We start from the raw sequence: 19,458 nt of genomic DNA on the forward strand, positions 1-19,458 counted from the left end.
TAACACCGGGGCACAGCGACGTAAGTGGCTCGACATGAAGAAAAATGAACCGGTCACAGCTCTCGTGATATACTAATATTTAATCCCGGCTGCGGGCTGAAATCAAGTTCAGGAGGCGCTCCTCAGCCCCAGACCGCCCGGCTCTGTTTGGGCGCCACGATTTCCGCCGGAGTCACTCCGCCAGGTAGCTGAGAAGTGCCAGCCAAGAACTGCGGCTCCTCAAAAAGTGTGTTCGGCTGCCTTTTGTGGGGAGCAGCAGGCGCGGGGAGGGACACGCCGTGCGGCGCGGACCTCGCCAAGTGCCCCCCACGCCGCCTCCCCGGCCGCTGACGCCGCGGGTCCGGAGCGGCGCCCCCCGGCAGGGCGCTCGCACCGCACCGGCGGCCGCCACCGCACCGGGCACCGCGCCGGTGGCCGCTCCCGTCGGCGCCCTCCCGCCCGCCGCCGCCGCCGGGGAGCCGGCGCACCTGTCAGACGGCGAGCGCCGGGGCGGCCGCGGGGCCGAGCGCTCGCCCGCCGCCAGCAGCGCTCCCGCCGGGCGCCTCCCGCCCGGCCCCCCCCACGGCGCGCAGCGGCCGCACAGTGCCCCGGGCCGGCTCCCGCCCGCGGCCGCGGCGCAGCGTTACCTGCAGCGGCGTCTTAGGCGCCTGTCATGTTTTGGGGCAGGCGGCGTGCGGCGGTGGGGTGGGGGCGGGGAGCGGTACCTACTCTTCCTCGTAGTGCAGGGAGAGCGGCTCCGGCAGGCAAAGTTCTACCGAATCCATGTGCGCCCGGCGACCATCCTCCGTGCGCCCCCGCGGTGAAAAGCAAAGTTTCCGTGGCCGAGCGCCGCGCACTTGGCACGGGCGCGCTCCGGGCGCGGCGGCGGCGGCGGCGGCGGGCGGGGACCAAAAGCTCGCCCGCGCGCCTAATCAAGGACTTAAAGCCCCGCGCGGAGCTCATGAATATGCAGCAGGGCTGTACATATGCATCCCCCGGCCCGGGGGGACGGCCGATTGGTGGGGCCGCGGCCAATCAGGCGCCAGGGGCGCCGGGGCGGCCCGGCGCGCGGGGCGCGCGGCAGGTAGAGGGTGGGGACGGGGGAGCGGCCTGAGGCGGCGGCGGCGGCCGGGGCAGAGCCGCGGACGTGCCCGCGCCGCCGGACCCACCAGCGGGGGCCGCCCGCTTCGCTTCCCTCTTTACCCGCTTCCCCTCCCTTCATGCCCGGCCTCAACTTCGGCAGGTACCTTGGCAGGCTCCCGGTTAAGGATTGCGCGCAAAGGTAGAGGATGAAGTTTGCGCCGCCGCCGCCGCCGGTCGTGGCGTTTCGCTGTGGTGGCAGCCGGGCTCGGCTCCCGGCGCGCTCTCCTGAACGCCGCTTCCCTAACCTTTGGAACTGCTCGGCGCCGGGGAAAAACAAATAATTATAACGCCAAGCGCAGCCTGCCGAAGCCTCTGGGTAACTCAACTTTTCATTGTCGTGCGAGTTGCTTTTGGGGGGAAAGGGAAGGGGGAGCGGGCTGGAATTTGACTATGTATATATAATATTATACATAAAAACATAAAAATTATACAGCTGTCAGAGATATAGAGATATACAATTTCCTATTTAAAGATTAAAACTTTCCTTTTCTACCGAGTTAAAAAAAAAAAAAGACATTCCTAACAAAACGAGCACTTAAATACAGTCCTTAACATAATGGGTGCAGCTGGGAGCGAATACAGGTACGCGTGTTCCTATACAACATGGTGAGGGGGAGGTGTATTTAGATATATACATAAGGCATATGCCCCTGTGCGAGTATTTGGATGTTTAGATGTGTATATTTAGAAATGAGAAAGAAAAGATCCAGAACTGATCAATTTTCTCTGTTAGTGTACAGGGATTAGAGTGGACCAACTCAGCTTGCCTCATTTTCATGAGATAAGGGCTGCACTGGAGTAGCTCTGCATTAGTAAATCTGGGAGGGTGCCTAGACCTCTACAGTGTTCGGGGCTTTGGGTTTTTTAAAGTAAGTTTTGTTGAACTAAAAGGGCAATAAACATATCCCTGTAGGCATGCCTGCATAAACATCACCAAGCCCGGTTCCAGCAAAACACTGCTTACAGCCAGCTCAGAGTTGTTCTCTGGCGTTTAAAAGATTCCTGATTAAACTTGTTCCAATACAAAGAACGTACTCAAATTTAGGGACATTGGGGACATTGTTTGCACTGAAACTCGTGCACATATCCTGTTTTGAAAATATCAGTAATGAAATGGGATGATTTTTTTTTTCTCAAAAGCTACCACTTTAATAATACAACTAAGGCACCATACATATTTTCCAGGTTCAAAACGTTTCTGCCCCTACCAGTGAAAACAGATGCAGGCTGTTTCTGTCCAGAAAAAAAACAAACCGACACTGGGAGGACAATAATTTCTTAGAGTGCAGCTCTTATAAAATCTTTTGTGACTGGAGCCCTAACATGATGCAAATGGCAGCCTTTTAGATCAAAACAAATCAGTGCGAGCCCTCAGAATGCAGCAATACTGTTCACAAATGGAAAAAGAAATGCCCTCTCCAGATCTGTTTCACAGCATTTTGCCAAAACAAAAATACAGCAACAGAACCAAATTCCAACATATATAGGTTCAACAGACGTGTGTGTATGATTATAGCAAAAAGATTCCAGCGTTCTGTATTTAACCTTATGTGAACACTGGGCCTGCTCCCTACAAACCTGGTATAAATACTTGCAATTTTAGGAATCAGAACTCACACAGCAAAACTACAGCTCAGACTACTGTATAAAAGCAGGTAGTAAAAGCTTAATTACCAGTAGCATTATGCTGTCTATATTGTTAAATGTGAACTCTGTAATTAAGATGTAAATTTGCTTGTGAGCAGTGAATTAAAAAGCTCTGAAATGTAGAGTAAAATTTAAGTACTCTGTAGAAACATCGGGGACAAAAAAAAAAAAATCAGTTTTTACCAAATTTTAAAACAGGAGGCACTAAATCATGTTACTCTGTTAGAACATCCTGTTTAGATAACAATTTGATAAATGTCGATTTTGGAATCAAATCAGAACTTGAATATGATGTCTTTATGTATACTTATCTGTGTGACTATATAAACTCAAAATACAAGTCCTATAAACTGATTTACATGTGCACATGGGCAAAACATGCAAATACAAATATACTGTTTGTACTTAGTATCTCTGTGTATAGATCTATAAGTATACAAGAGTATGTCTGTTTATAGATTTATACCCAAAATGTCTATTTTTCAATATTTTTTATTCCAAAACAAATCATTGCATGTATATGTCTTTTTCTTATATAAAAATCAGCCATAAATTATTCCCCATACATGTGTGATTTGATATGGTCACTTTTCTGTATTTCATGCCTTGGAATACACCCTCTTGAAAATCTGACAGCTAATCCATTCTGAAACTTACCAAAGCACAGCTCAGCTTCATTCCTACTTTTGTTCATTATCTCTTAAGATTTTATATTCAGGAGCTGAAACACAATGGTCTCCACTTCTGTCATGGTCTGTCTTCCTGTAAACCCTCATTTTCATATTCCCATACTTTCCACTACTTTGTGAGCTTCTTGTCTCCCACCCACCCTCTGTCTCCCACCCACCCTCTACACCCCCAAACAATGCGTTTTTCCTCTCCCCCTGTGAGCCATCACTAGTTTTCTATCAAGCATCTTTCATCCAAGCAAGCGGCTCTCTGCCCTGCCAGTGCTCCTCTTGGAGAACCAAAAATACTGTGCTGTACTCTGCATGTTGATAAACGAAACAGTTGGTTTCCTCCCCCAGGGACTGACAGTGTCACCTCCACCAGACTGGGGCCTGGAATTCCAAATACATTCTTGAACTTGGGTTTCAGAGTTACAGATCAGTTTGGGGAAAGTGGAAAAAAAAATAAAAAAAGACGATAAGAAAGAGATTACAGTCACAAATAAACTGGGGCTATCTGTAGCTTCATTTTAAGCTCTTTCGTAGAAATAAATAAAAGCAGTAGTAGCAGGAGGAAAAAGGCAATCCAGGTTTACTGAATTTTATCAGAGAATACACAATAAGAACATGAATGCAAACACACATCTGCAATAACTTACCAAAATGTACAGTGCAAAATCTTACCACAAGGAGTCTATACAAAACAGTGGTAATGGAATCAAGAGAGGGGAAGGAAAAAAATCATCAGAAGTGCCTGTACCAGTCAAGGGGCATTGCTGAGCAGCACCAACATTTCCATGTCTCCCTGTGCAGCTAATTTTTCCTGTGTGCCAAACAGCAATCCTCACATCTAAATGCTACAGACATTTCAAGGCAACAGAAGAGCCAGATTCTTAAAGCACAACCACCTCAAGGCAACTGAAGTGAGGTTCAATGGCACTTCACGGAAACCTCACAGTGCATTGTGTCAAATGTGTCCTTACCAAAAGGAGCAATAAGCTCAAGCCAGCAAGGAAGCAGCAAGATTATAACAGTCTGGTAGCTGCCGAGGACTTGTTTGGGAATAAGCATACTTTAGGTAAAGATTTGCAATACACCATGGAGCCTTAGTCAAAGTCCAGCTGGAAAATACCGTATTGTTAAGAGTTTGAAATAAATACTGAAGTGTCATCAAATATGTGATCTTCTCTTTATTCACAATCACTCATTAAAGGAACACAACTCAGATGTGATCTCACTCAATGCTACAATAAGATTAACATTAGAACAGTATTACCACTGTCAATTCCTCTTCTGTGCTTCTCATTGGAAGGCACTTAGTGCACCCCTGGATATGCTGCTAATGAATTCAAAAAACTAATGCCTAAAAAGTAAAAGCTCCAAATTCTGCTCACCTGTTCGTATATAGTTCGACAAACACTATCAAGTTATTACTTAAAAGCCATCTGCTACTTCAGTCTGTATTTGGCATTAATTACTTTTTGTTTTGATCTTAAGGGAAAAAGCTCACACAACAATCTCTGATGCTCCTTAGAACTTTTCTACAGTGTGTTCACAAATACATGGAGCAAGGCTTTTAGCTTTTGCTGCTACATTCAGTCCCAGCATATAAAAAAATGCCTGTGTGAAGTAACAGCTATTGCCTTACCATGTTACTGAACTACATTCAATTTATCTGGTCTCAAATAAATACTCCATATTTTCTCCTTGTTTTATTTTCAAGGGCATGGGTATAGGTATTTAAATGACTGCTTTCACTGGTACAGAATAGAGTCTGTTCACATTGCTATAAATGAATATTATTCTCTTGACGAAACACCTTTTCCAAAGCCTCAGACAAAATGAAAGGAAGGAAAAAAACCCCACAAACCAAAACAACAACAACAACAACAACAAAAAAAAACCAACAAAAAAAACACGCAAAAAAACCTCCACCAAAAACCAAAAAACACAGAAGGAGGGAGCTGCACACACATTGCCTGTCACCTACCAAAAAAGGTCTCCTCCCTAAAGATAATTCAGGCTCACACTTCAATATGGATATCTCAGTATTACCCCCAAGCTCTTTTTTTAGTGTAAGTTTCTTCAGAGAAACTGAAGTACATTACTGTCTCAGACAGCCAAGGATAAGATGACTGAGGGAATTCAGTTGCTCTGTTTAATTAATACAGGATTATTTCACTTTCATTTTGTGAAGCTAATAATATGACTGGTGGAATGTCAGTAAAAATTAAATCATAAACTAGTGCAGTACCAAAGGGAAAACTTACTTTAGTTATGGAGTATTCCCAGCAGAAATCTTGAAAATCTTATACATATTTACACTGATAAAATACCACATGTACTTCATGGGATACTGCAAGCTTTCTACAATCCTTGTGGCATGTATTTACAGAGCAAGAGTTAACATTTTGAGATTATACATTAATAAATGAGTTGCAGTTGTATTGTTTCTTGAATGTTAAGCACCACATACTAAACGCAGGAACACGTTCAAGGTCAATGCCCTATTTTAGACCTTTTCAGCAGCTGTGATATTATGATAATCACACTTAAAATATTCCTATAGAAAGAGTAAATTAGCCCCTTTCTGAAGGGGTCTAGAAGGATTATTATGATAAACAACAAATCTGAAAGAGAACAAATTCAGATTTCTCATTTTGTTTGTTGTTTTTGTTTTGGTTTGGGTTTTTTTTCCCCAGCATTACAATAAATTGCTGTCTTTTACTGTGATGGTTTTCTATCCAGGAATTTGAACAAAAAACAAATGTAGAACCCAACACTTTTTTCTGCACTTACATTACCTTTTGGTGGGTTTTTTGGTGTTTTGGGGTTTTTTTTTCGGAGGCCTCACCTATGTAAAAAATGCATTCCTTAAAATGCATTTATGCTTTCTATTAGAATCAAAACATTCCAGCTGATATCCCATTCTATCCCTATACTGCAGTGAAATGTAATATCCCACTAAACCAGAAGGGAAAGAAGAAAACTTAGCATCAGCAGCTATTCCTAAGCAAGATTAGGGGTTTAGCTCCATCTAATTGAGGGATGAGATGTGTCCCTCAATGGGTCTCTCCCCACTCCCCTGCCTGCCCTTCTACCTGACTGCAAGCTCAAAACGCTAAAAATAGAAGAAGAAGATGGAGCGTAAATATTTCCCCAGTGAAAACACCAATAATCTTTACTGTGAGCTGACATGAATTGCTTGTTACACTGCCCTAGGATATCATGGCTTGAAGCGAGAGCGCAGACACGCACAGAGCCACCAACCACCCTCAAAGCTTTTGTGCCGTCTATTTGTGCATGTCCATGTCGCAGAGGCTCCTACGACATCTGACGTGGAGCTGGGACACCTGCTGTACAAAACGCATCCTCCAGCCTCCCTGCCCCCACCCCCAACAGTCCCAGCCCATCTTCCATCACTCTTCTGCCTTTTTCTCCCCCTGATTCCCCTCCACTCCCTTCGCTCTGGCATTTTTATTATTAATGTTATTGTTATTATTACTGTCCAAGCATAAGCTGATCCACAGGGGAGCCTGTGTAATTTAACCCCTCAAGCACTAAATTCCTTCACATGTGCCAAAGACACAGGTTTGTTGTTGCCTCCAGCAATATCCCAGGAAGACGAGTGATGGCGGTGTCATATCATCACACAGCGACTTAATCTATTGCGACACCCAGGGAACGGGTAACTGAAGAGATTTACAGAACATGCTCTCTGCCTGAATACAAAATGTTATCCCCTTTACCAACAAACTCAAGTCACAAGAAACAAAGTGAAACAAATTTTGCCCTCTTATGGTTCATTGTTTCCATGACTGCTTTATCCAATCCTACCCCCACGTTACTTGTCCCACTGTACATCTTCTAGCTATACAACACTTTTTTTCAACATTTTTGTTCTCCATCCTTTGTTCTTCATGTGTTCTCTGATTAACAAACAGCTAGATCATATTGAACTGCCAAGTAACATAAGCCTCGGAAATCCACGCACTAGATGACTGGAACTATCACGTCAGGGTTATCTTTACATGCTGTCTTTATGTTGCCCAACATCTAATGCATGCTTTTTAAGACAATGGATTAAAGGAGTTGCACTTTTTAAAGGTGGAAAGAACATTAAATTAAACACAGATTAGCTACAGTAAATACCAACCTCAGGAAAGCATCTGTTTTAACTACTGAAAATCACAAACCTCCAGTCTGTTTGTCAAGTAGTGACTTTCTACATCGTTGTCCTGTTATCCATAACTATTAAGGAACAATTCAATATAATAAAGCAGCCTGTAACTATTCTCTCCAAGATCAAGGTGAGATTCTCTCTCTTCTAACATTTCACTGACCTAGGAAGCAAGAATTTGGCACAGAATTAATACTGGAGACAAATGAGACTAGTGAAATGTCCTCAGCTCAGGATAACCTGATTGTGCTGATGAAAAGAGCTTTCACCATGGGAAATTAACAGCTCTGAAACCACTGGTAACAAAGGCTGAGTTCAGATGCTCAAGAGTAAACAAATCCTTCCTCCCCATAAAGTAATAGCTACCCTTATCTCCAGACACCCGGATCTAAAATAGGTAGAGGCTTCCATGAAGGCCACTGAACTCTGTCCCTATAGTAACAGAATTCTGATTTTTGTTTCAGTATGTATGCCTTTTTTAAAAGCCTGTATCAGCTGATTGCCTGAGCACTCAAAAATGCAAACTTTGTTTAGAGACATAATTAGACTCCAGGTTGCATGATTTCATGGACACACTTGTGGGCACAGGAAGACATTAAGAACTCCTTATACTCTCCCAACCATTAAGATGAAGAGACTTAAAAGAAGGGTTATCATGGATATACAACTTTCAGATGGTAACTGTATGGTTCCAGGAGTTTGAAAGAAAAGTAGAATTCACCATTAATTGCTTTTCTCCCAGGTCCTTCAGCTCCAGCCCCCTGAAAGCCCAAGGCCTGATGTGTCAGCCTGCACTGAGATGCTGTTGACCACTGCTATATTCCTTTCCCCTTAGTGGTGGGTAGGAGGTTTAGAACGCCCACCAAGAAGATTACAGTGCACACCAACAGAAGTGCAGCAATCCTGCTATCTCTGGTAGACTTGTACACGAACATTTAAGGGAACATGAACATTATTAATACAATACAGAAGAGTCATACTTTTAACAAAAATACCTGTGTTACATTACATTATTACAATGAAAAAATTACTTTTTTTTCTGGCTCTATTAGTAAGTGTGTTCAAATGACAGCATATAATCATAATGACATCCTTCTGCAGCTGAAGCCTTCTATTATCAACTCTGTTTCTGTCCTATAGCAGTTTCACTTCTATTGACCAGACAGTTAGCCCTGTTCAATTGTTCAATCTCAAATCAATAGATTTAGCTCCACGTATAATAGTTAAGGTGTAAACACTATGCACATGCTCTTTCAGCTTAATTAATTTACTTGCAAATCTGAATTTATATCTTACTTTTTAAGAAACATGCAAACTTCAGTTTTCATATTAGGCTGTTTTTTCCTCCCACCAGCTCTGCCCCTGTTTCAGGTGTTACATTTCCAGAAATCGGGTTTAACTTGCCTACAACATAAATTTCTGTCTTTGACAGATAAAAAAGGAAAAGTAAGAATAATAATTATTTGATTCTGATTATGCTGAATAAAGCAATAAAATAGCAGTATGACTGAGTATGACTGAGCAGATCCAGTCAATATTTCGTTGCTAAAGCAGTCACTCAAGGTGTGAATTGATCCAGAAAATACAGCCTTTAGACTTACTGCACTTCTGACACTTTTATCACAAACAATTTGGTTCAATTACTGCAGATGTGTCTGTGTGTGTGCCTATACCTACACAAACCACATGTAAATGTATTATATTATAGTCTCTTGGATACCTACATATCTTCACACACAAAAAATAGGCGGCAAGAAAGTAAGCTGAACCAACACATGCATACAGAAGGGAATGTCTACATTTTTCATTCTAGTTAGAAGCCACTTTATTAATTTTGTCCCTCCAAGCTTACAGAGCTTCCAGGTGACAGCCAGATTTTACATTCTCTTCTCAAACAAATGCATGTTGTCTTGAGCAGCACTTGCCCCACACTCAAAACTTTAGCGCTGCAGAACAGATTCCTGATTACCTACAATGCTTTAAACTGTATAACAGATTCCTGATTACTTCATTCCTGAAAGTACATCTATTTTTGTGCATCGAGGAAACAGATCTAACACTAGTGCCATAATACGGTATCTTTACTGACCAGGTAACCCAGAATAATATGGTTATTATTTCAAACAATCCTTCTTACTTCAAGTAGGAGTATAGTTCAAACAATACTACCTAATGAAATACTGATTTCCTGGGGAACACCCTTTCTGTTACCTGCCTTGAACCCTTCCAGGACTATGTCCAAAGCAGCTGCAGTTTATAAACTGGAGGATAATGCCAGGGAACTGTTACAGCAAGGAAATCTAAAGTGATTTCTGTATACAACCATTAAAATGTGACTGTTAAGAGACAGATAAGAATTTCTTTATTATTGTCAAGGAAACAATAGGCTTAAAATTTTGGAAAGGCTTTAAAACATAAAATATCAAAAGCAAAAGTTCCAACTCAGTCTTCCTACTGACCCGTTTATTCCAACTTCAGATTATCTGCTCCCAAGGTATTAGCTTCTCCAGTGCTATTAAAGGCCGTATCAGCATTCTTTAGCACTGTTTGCATTTAGTACACATATTTTCAGAATGCTAACAGACTTTTATTCAATAATGAATTTGGCAGAAAAACAAGAATCAGCTCTATTTTAATGTTATTTTTCTAAATAAATTCTCTAAACCTGATTGAGTTAGATCCTTGAATCATGCTTTGGAAGAGGCAACTTGGAGTTTTTTAATAAAGTGAAGCACTTAAGCAAATCAGACTTTTATTCTTCATCCACTGAGAAGCCTCAGATTTAAGATGAAAGAGCTAGGCTGCCTTTCTCTCTCCTTATCCTGCAAGGTCCCTTCATTCTCCCCGTTTTCCCAGTAGATTTACTTGTGAATCTGGTGACAGCCACATTTGAAGTCCCGAGGTCTGACTCCTGACCTCAGTTATGTTAGCCCTTCCCTGCAGAAGAACTACCCCTTGGATCACTGACTTGCTATTATTCTATGGTTAATAGACCTGAGCTGTGCAATATTTTTTTATCTGGCTACAGTCCTATCTCTAAATTCTCTATTTTGAATGAATACCGATTTTGTGACATGAAGTCTGCTATATAATGAAATGCAAACAATGAAAAGGCTAAATCAGTTTACAAAAAATCTATTTGTCAAACAGTGTGGAGATGCTCCCAATTTAGTCTGGGCAGTGCATGCAGCTCTTGATAAGGGAGTTAAAACCGAGCCGTTCCACTGCATAAAAATAAAAGCATCTGCAAGGGAGAGACATTTTCTTTAGGAGACTCTTCCCTAGAACCTATAGGTAATTATTAAAAAAAAAAAAAAAATTAAAAAAAAAATACACACCCCTTGGATTCTGCAGGAATTTTCCAACAGCCAGGAGCACTGTTAGAGGAGGTAACAGCAAACGCCTCCCCAGCGCAGTCCCCTTATGTCACATTTGCATTTCTATTCAGCTACACTGCCTGACAATGAAGCAAATGGGCCTGCCTTATCTGTACAATTCCGGACAACAGAGATTTCTAAGCCATACAAAGGAACGAGCTTAACATTCAGCACTCAACACCTCCTGGTGTCCCCCCACCCCCCGCCCCCGGCCCTGGGGGGATGGCGGTCACACAAACACCTGGCCACGCCACAGCCTGACACCCTCGCATGGCATCCGAAAAGGAGCCGGCTAAGAGAATAACAATAAATTACAAGAAAAAGCGATCGAGACTTTTAAGGAGCTCACCAGCCCTAAGGAAGAAAACAATCCCAACCCTCCAGATTTTCAGGCTTTGTTTGGAGCGTAAAGGAGTGTCCCTGGAATGTAAAAGTAGGTAATATCTAGTCAAGCATTTGTGACTCCCGCCGTCCCTTTTAGGCTAGTATTTAATACAGCAGATGAAACCTACAGAGCCTTTTATCAGGGAATTTTCATATCACCCTAGTTTTCATTAGAAAACCTTTAGCAGCTAGGCTGGCTAACTCATGCCATTTCATTGCACAACGAGGAAATTTCTGACTAATTCCTTCAAAATTAATATCGTCTGATTTAAAAGTTAGAAATGAAACGAAAAACCTGCACAAGCTGAAACCTCCAGATCAAACTTATGTTATGACAGGACTTAAGCCAGCTATAATACAGGCTACGGCTTTAAACAGCAAGGAAAAAAATTACAGTGACACAGTTCTGTAGACACTTTGGCTTTAGTCTGGCTTTACATTACATATATATATATATATATATATATATATATGCACATATATGTACTTACACATTATATCTATCTTCTTGGCCATCTCTTGCTCTCAAATACTCAGGGTAACAAAACAGGCCTCAATCTCAAGTACAAGAAACTTCATTGTGAAGGCCATTATCTATGTGTTTATTTGTATACACACAAGTAATCTGGGCTAGCAAGCATGGAGAGGGAGGTGGGACAGTCTCCCTCTTTTTGTCCCAAATAGAATATCCTAAAGCAGAATATACCTTTTACATAGCATACATAGAATTTTAAATTGCTGCCTTATATTTCAATTGTCCTGAACTTCCAGGTAAGTTTAGTCTTTGCTGTTGAACAAATGCTGAATTTCTCCCTAGAGGTGGTTGCAATGAGTAGTGATTCTCTATCTTTTTCTCACTCACACAGTTTGGAAGATTTACAGGCATGAATATCATCACGTTAACACAAAATGATATTACTATTGCCAAAAAAACAAGGCAGTTAAGCACAGACAGTGAGGAACGCAGAGCATTTCCTTGGATTCAACGGAAACCCAAAGCTCCTTAAAGCAGCCCATTGTTTTAAATTTTACTAATATTGATGCATCGAAAGCTTCTGTGTGGTTGTTGCCTTTGCATGAGTTGAAGCAAGAGGCTGGAGTGCATTCTGCCTCTTAAGTGCTGGTAAGGGAACAGCCAACTTTTATTATCCTTAGCACCAAGAATGGCTTTATTGCCAGAAGCCATGAAACTAGCATTGTCCTGGAATCACACCTAAAGCACTGCAGATCCCTCAAACTCTGTCAATGTACAGATCACTTTTACCTTCAACTGTGCAGGCATACAAGCAAACTTCATACAAGGCATGAAAATATGGTGCAGTGCAGACCAAAATTTAGTCCTTACACTTGCTGTGATCAAAATAAAACATAGAACAGAATTAAATAAATGCTACTAATATGTCAGTATCTTAAAGCACTTTTCTAGATTGTAGTGTCAGAGATACTGTGAGGTATCACACAGTACTGCATTATTGGAACTGCTTGTTTTTGTTGACTTATTAAAACAACAATTAGTACAGATGGGATCGAGATGTGGTAACTGAGTATAGAAGAAAAGAAACCAAGTGAAACATTTTTCCACAGATCGGTCGAGGTTCATTTTAATCTCAAATCAGATAATCTGAATGGCTTGCTGTAACTATCCAAATGAAAATAAGCTCATTATTTAATTTCATTAACATGCAAGGACAGAAGTTGTAGCATTTACCTTGCTGAATGCATACACAGTTTATGCCTGCGTATTGCATCTTGAAGATACCTGTCAGGATGGTTTCTACAAGCCTGTTCCTTCTGGAGTAGACTAAGCAACACAGCTGACCCAGAAGGATTAGATGAGAAATTCAACTAATTAATGAGCCCTGCAGGCAAAACATCATTTCTTCTGCTCTTTGGGGCTTTTACAAGGTCAGCTGGTTTGTTGGGTTTTTTTCCCAGCATCAGGTCAGACTCACTCATCTGTCAATTTACACAAGATTTGTAAGACAATAGTGGCCACTATCAAGCGAAACAACATGCTACATTTTCTCCAATCCCTACAGTATGGGAAGAACCGTTCTGGCCAATTCAGCTTTAATAAAATACACTTCTCTAATGTTACTTTTCTCTTCCAGGGGCAATAGTTTAGAATTACAAACACAATACTTTACATTTACAAAAATATTCTGGATCACAAGTTCAAATATTCTGGAACACAGCTCAGCTTCCCCCCTCCTGCTCTGCTGCCTTTCTGATGATTGCTTTTCTGAGTGTCACATGGCACAGTTTTCATCCATCTGCCAGGAAAGTTTCCCAAAAAGTATACCAAGTTCAAGAAATGAGGAATCTGAATTGGAGACTGGTTCAGATAGAAATCAGAAAAACGATCAGCTCACCTCATCTGTTTCTCTAGCAGTATGTGCACTGTTACCATCCAATGGCCTCTTTGGTAATAAACTTGTCCCACCTCCCATCTGCTCTTCTTGCTGGCCTCCTGCCACTTCAGCCTCAGTCCCTTCCTGTCTTCAAGATGTCATTCAACTTCACTTGCTCCCCTACCCATTTGTTTCTCTTTCCAAGTGAGATCAAGCATACATCTTTCTATGTCTCTCACTCCAGCCTTTAACTTCTGCTCCATCTTTTTAGTAAGTGTCTATATTTCTGCTCCATTTATCATAGTTGGCAGTATGCACTATGCAGGTGTCAAGGAAACCAAGAGAGAGTTCACTATTCATGATGCTGCCTTTTCAGCCTTCTTGTGGCTTGCCTTTGAATGTCAGCTCCTTAACACTGAGCTGTATGTTGAGAAGAATATGTATCAGTTAAAGACAAATTACTTGAAACCAATACAAAAGCACGTGAAGAAACAAGGCTGCTTTAGACTTTTTCAGTTTTATCTCCTTAAGATTTTTAGTTGCTTATTACCTGAGTTTTCATGTCATCTCTTTAGGATTTTTTCCTTATTGGCTGAAAACAAACGTACAAGACATTGTAAGGTGCTGGACATAACACGCGGGCAGACCTCTGTAAATGTGAATACCTAATGCTTGACTTCAGGAAATGCTTTCCACATCAATACAGAATTGTGTTTCACTAAATGTAATCCAGCTCAGAAAAAGAGACATCTTAGGCTCAGCAGAAAAGAAGTTAGAGGTAAATGAGATAAGCCCAGCTGCTTTCTGCAAAGACAGAGAGGAAAACTCCACCCATCTCCTCTGCTGCCTTGAGCAGGGAGGAGGCACAGCTTTGCCCCTGTGGCTGAGCCCAAGAGGATGGGTTCACCTGCTACCAGCCAAGAATCACTGCTTTTAAGTATAACACTCAATTCCACAAACATACAAACATCATAAGAATCTAATTTAGCAAGGAGAGAGTTAATTTTATGAGAATTCACAAATTACATGTATGACAATGGTTTTCAGTTCAGACAGCTCTTTGGACAAATGCAGGTTAGAAACATGAAACAAAGGGAAGAATTAACCATTGAGGAAACTCATATATGATGTAGCTGGAGTTATTTTGCATAAAGTACAGTACAAAAGTTTCTGTACAAGGATTTTTTAACTCAAGATACAGTTCATCATGACTATAGTCCGATTTAAACTCTTTTTCTTCTACAGTGGAAGTGCACACATCCAACATGAGCATAATTCACTGCTTTCTATTCTGTATGACAAAGAACAGAGGACAGACACTTCTCATAATAATTTATTTCCAAACACTTCTGTCCAGGCCACCTTCCTGGTTTTACCCATCATTAGTATGACAGCAACAATAAAAGTAGAATTTTTCTTACAGTAAAACAGACAAAGTGTTCGGTTTCTGGCCCAGCTAAGCATCTTCTAATGCAAAGCTTATAATGTCCATCCTTAGTAATATTTTATGCATTCTTTAAAACAAGCCTGCAAAATGGTTCTGTGACTGGTGGAGCCACATCTGACAACTTCTCACATCTTCTTTCACATAATTTCTGTGTAAGTGACAAGAACTATTGATGCAAATACGGATATAAAACTAAAACTAAGAGCCTTACATAAAAATTTAGTTTAATGCCTTGCAAAAATTCTCAGGGGGATAAATTTTCATATTTCTCCAAAACTGTAAATATTAAATTTCAAATTGAAATTCAAATCTGAACATTTGCCAAGTCATTTTCTGGATTTTCCCTTCTTTGCTATAAGGCAATAAAACATATACTAGTTCACTGATCAACTATGTCCCTTTGTATTCAGAGACCACTACACAGTGTCCTTACTTAAAGAAAATGGTAGAATAAAGAATTGCTTTAAGTAGTGTAACCTATTTCCTGTCACTGTTACACCTGAGAAAAAATCCACATCTCCAGAAGGTCAGCAGGAGTGGGTCAAGGTAATGGCTGAAAAGACACTGAAAGTGCAGGACAGCTCCACACTGGGAAGGGGTAACACAACTGTGGGCAACACACGTGGCATATTACGAGTAATGGCAGATTACAATGATATAATGAAGGGATGCCTCTCATACCCTGAAAGACAAGGACAGCATAAGACAAGAACCCATCCAATTATCTCCACTCTTATTTTATTCCTCATCCTTCAGTCAACTATCTCAAGCATGGGAAGCACCCTCTTAAATCAATCCTACATTCATTCCATTTATCCCTTTACAGGTATGCTCATTTTATTCTGGTCCACTCAGAGTCTGGCACGACTGAGAAGAACAAATTAATCTGAGCATAAAAGTCTAGCAGGCTCTGTCTGTAAGGAGTGACCGTGTATTTTTCTTGTCACATTCCCTCCCCTCTACCCAAGTGCCACAAACCAGCCTCTGTGCCAACAAAGCTATTTAGTACCCTGTGCCATCATGTGCAGTGGGGCAAATCCACACCCTATTGACCACCACTCCATAGCTGTTTGCCTTGTCTCTCTGGTTCGACAAGTCTGTGCTGATGGCACCTGTTAAAGCTGCTTCAACTAAGCTGTTCTGCATTTGTCTGGCTGGATTTGGACTTCCCGGATCCCTGACTGAATACAAAGTGATTTGAAAAAACGGTGTTTGGCAACAAGCACAGTGGGGAGTACACTGCGTGTTGGTATACAAGAGCACAATGTGTTCTTCATAGCATCACTGAGGGAGCATGCTGCTCGAATCTCTCTGCTGTCGAGATCAAAATGGTCTCCTTTGTTGTCAGCTGTTTAATAGCAGCTGTTTAATGTAATTCCAAATGATCTGCTTGAATGAAGTTGTCATTCTTGCAGTTCACTTTAATGTAGTGAAAAAAACCCACAAAAACAAACCAGAGCTCAGCCACATTATTTTTCTATTGTTCTTACGAAAACTTGCACTCTCTCATATTTCTGCTAGCCTATAAAAATAATAAAAGTCCAATTTCTTGAAATAAAACATAATTTGAGGAAAAAATAGGCAATATTTATTTCAAAACACTTTTCTTTCAGACACTCGAGAATGGCTTAAAGAAAAACATCTTTGCTACTAAAAAATTACACACAGAAAGAAGTGAACTTGTCAGCAAATATGCGAGCAAAAAGAATATCTATTTCTGTAGGTATTTCAATATATTCTCCCCTAGTGGGGATTATAATTTATTTTATTGCATTTCATAAAGCAGAAAAAGTTGCAGCAGAATGTTGATAGAGTGAAAAAAACCCATATGCACTCTTCTTGATGAAGCAGTTTAGCTGAAGAAAGTATGCCTTAGCATCAAGAAAGTATGCCTTTATATTGTGCGTGGGTTTTGTTAAAATCTGTTTGATACCAAGAACGATAATAAGGATCATAATCTGTAAAAATATTTGCAGCTCTCTGATGAACAATAGAGGGCACTAATGTTTCTAATCTGGCAAACGCATCACGCGCCAGACAGACAAAATAGCCGTGGTACTTGTAGCACACAAACCACATCATCTATGCTAAATACGTAGATAGTAGAGAGAGGATTTCTGTCTCTCAGAAAAGTTCTTTTTGTCCTTTAAACTTCCTTTTTTTTTTTTTTTTTTTGCCGGCAGAAAGTAGGATGTGATAATAACGCGCTAATACTTGCAGCCTTTCAAAGCGTTATTTTCTTTTGTTCATTGAACAAAGCACACGCAACTTTTCCTGGTATAAATCCTTCTCCTGTGTACTTTCTCACCGCATTCTTCTCTGTTTACCTATAGCTGTGTACAGTAGTTCAAGGTAAAGCAATTCCACTGATAAATGCGGAAGCTGAAGGATGCTTAACTTGTGTTACCTGCACTCCCAGCAATCTAATGCAGAAGTATTGGCTAGTGACATCAGTAACTGGGAGATCCTGGGGCACCACCTGAAAGCTCTGAGTTAGAAGGGCTTATCAGGGAATCTTACACCACTGAAGTATTTTAAGCAGATTCACTTAGCTCTGGAAAGATGCAGCTGCTGAAAGTAGTAGTTTCAATAAAAAATGCAATGCAAGTATATTAGAATGGTTCTTAAACTACCTTTTCTCTTCAAGCACTAGAAACACCCATTTAGAAAACAAATCAGCCTTTTCCCCCAGAATAAATCTCAAGAAGATAAAAACTTTGTTAGTAATACTAGTAGCTGAACATTGTCTACCTTTTAAAAAATGCTTACCAGTGTCTCTCATTGCTATTCAAAGAAACAGATTTATTTCTCAGCCTTGGAGATTGAAACTTTGTCAAGAGAGACCTAATACCAGACACCAACTAACAGATTGCTGCTAATACTGTGAAAAATTGGTAAATGCACTGTGATTAGTTCAGAATAACATAAGAAATATTCTGATGCAGTAATTTCAGCACTTAATTGTTAATGAAAAATGAAACAAGTTCACACTGCAGACAGCAAAGTCTTCATGAATTACATAGCTTCATTTCTGACTCCTTAATTTTAGAAGAGGTGGATGGGCTCTTCAAAACTATCAAGATCTCTAGGAAATCTTTAGATGTTAGCATCTTATCCAAGTTAAATGAGACACTTTTAAGACCGTGTTAATAGCTAGGCTCAAATCTAAAAGCTGGACTCAAGTTACTTCCACCACAAAGACTAGACACGCACAATTAGGGAAAGTAACTCAAATTTCTGTCCCAAGTCGGTCTGAAATATGAGTTGCCACCTTCCAATCTGGAATGTTTAAAGACTTTTTGGCCAGAGATCTGAATAGTCAATGCAAGTACTGGATGTTCTTTATTTGACTATACTGTAAAGGTCAAAAACCTACATGCCATTCAAGCAACCCTCCTTGGAGTTTTCTGACGTCAAAAGATTATTCCCTAACTTCAAAGGGGTTTGTATTGTTTGGTTTGTTTGTTTTTCTTAGTTTTTTCTTTTTAAATATGACCTTAACAAAAGCATTCTGCCTTTTGTATCTTTATTTTTTGTGCCATTGCAGAGACTGGCCTTTGCATATTTCTCCATTTATTTCAGGCAGTCATAAGAGACATTGCAACTAACAGGTAAAATAGAAGCCTTGCTATGAGGGATTATCATTCCAATTCAGAATATTATATTAAGTGCTATCACACTGATGACACTCAATTGTACCTGTCTTGAGAGACAAGTAACAACCAGACACAAAGAGGCTCTGCGATGCTGCCCAACACAAAAGAGAGCAGACAAATTCTTGCTTATTTCCATGCTAAAAATGTAAACAAGAGACAGAGCTATGGACTCTAAGATATTTTGTATACAACAAAACTTTGGCAATAGGCCAAAAGCCATAAAAATATAGATGTAGTACCTGAAAAAGAAAAAACATTTAAAAGATAAAGACAAGAACCTTTTTGGACTCTATTTTAAAGAACCATTTTAAGCAACTCACTGGTGTTTTACCAGAGAAGTTCTATACATATGTTGAACTTAGACCAAAAAAAAAAAAAAAATTAAAAAATTGCATAAAGATTCAAGTTACTCTCACTTGTCATTTTCCTTGACCAGCCTTCAGCAGCTCAGCAATGAGCACTACACCTACCATCACCCTCAACTTGGATGTCGTCCTTGGCTGTCTTGAAGTCATTGCTCAGAATCTTTACCTAGGTCAGAAACTATCTTGTCTGTAGCATTCCTCTTTCCCCTAAGTCATAATTGTTCTTTAAAGGAAAATTTATCACAAAACTGCTAGATCCCA

General features: G+C 40.7%; 1 protein-coding gene across 48 annotated transcripts in view; it reads right to left on the reverse strand.

Annotated features, from left to right (window-relative positions):
• ESRRG (estrogen related receptor gamma) overlaps positions 1-19,458 on the reverse strand; it is a 387,839-nt gene that overhangs the window by 157,243 nt on the left and 211,138 nt on the right. The window contains exon 1 of one of the 48 annotated variants that reach the window (XM_058835843.1): positions 709-901. The exons of 46 other annotated variants lie outside the window; for them this stretch is intronic. In XM_058835843.1, coding sequence (XP_058691826.1) covers positions 709-764 — 56 coding nt within the window. In that variant the 5' untranslated portion in view covers positions 765-901. Of the gene's footprint in view, positions 1-704; positions 902-19,458 lie in introns of those variants that run through there. One more of the 48 variants, XM_058835875.1, reaches the window with a different exon arrangement.

This window comes from Poecile atricapillus, chromosome 3, assembly GCF_030490865.1.
Source record: "Poecile atricapillus isolate bPoeAtr1 chromosome 3, bPoeAtr1.hap1, whole genome shotgun sequence".
NCBI lineage: Eukaryota > Metazoa > Chordata > Aves > Passeriformes > Paridae > Poecile > Poecile atricapillus.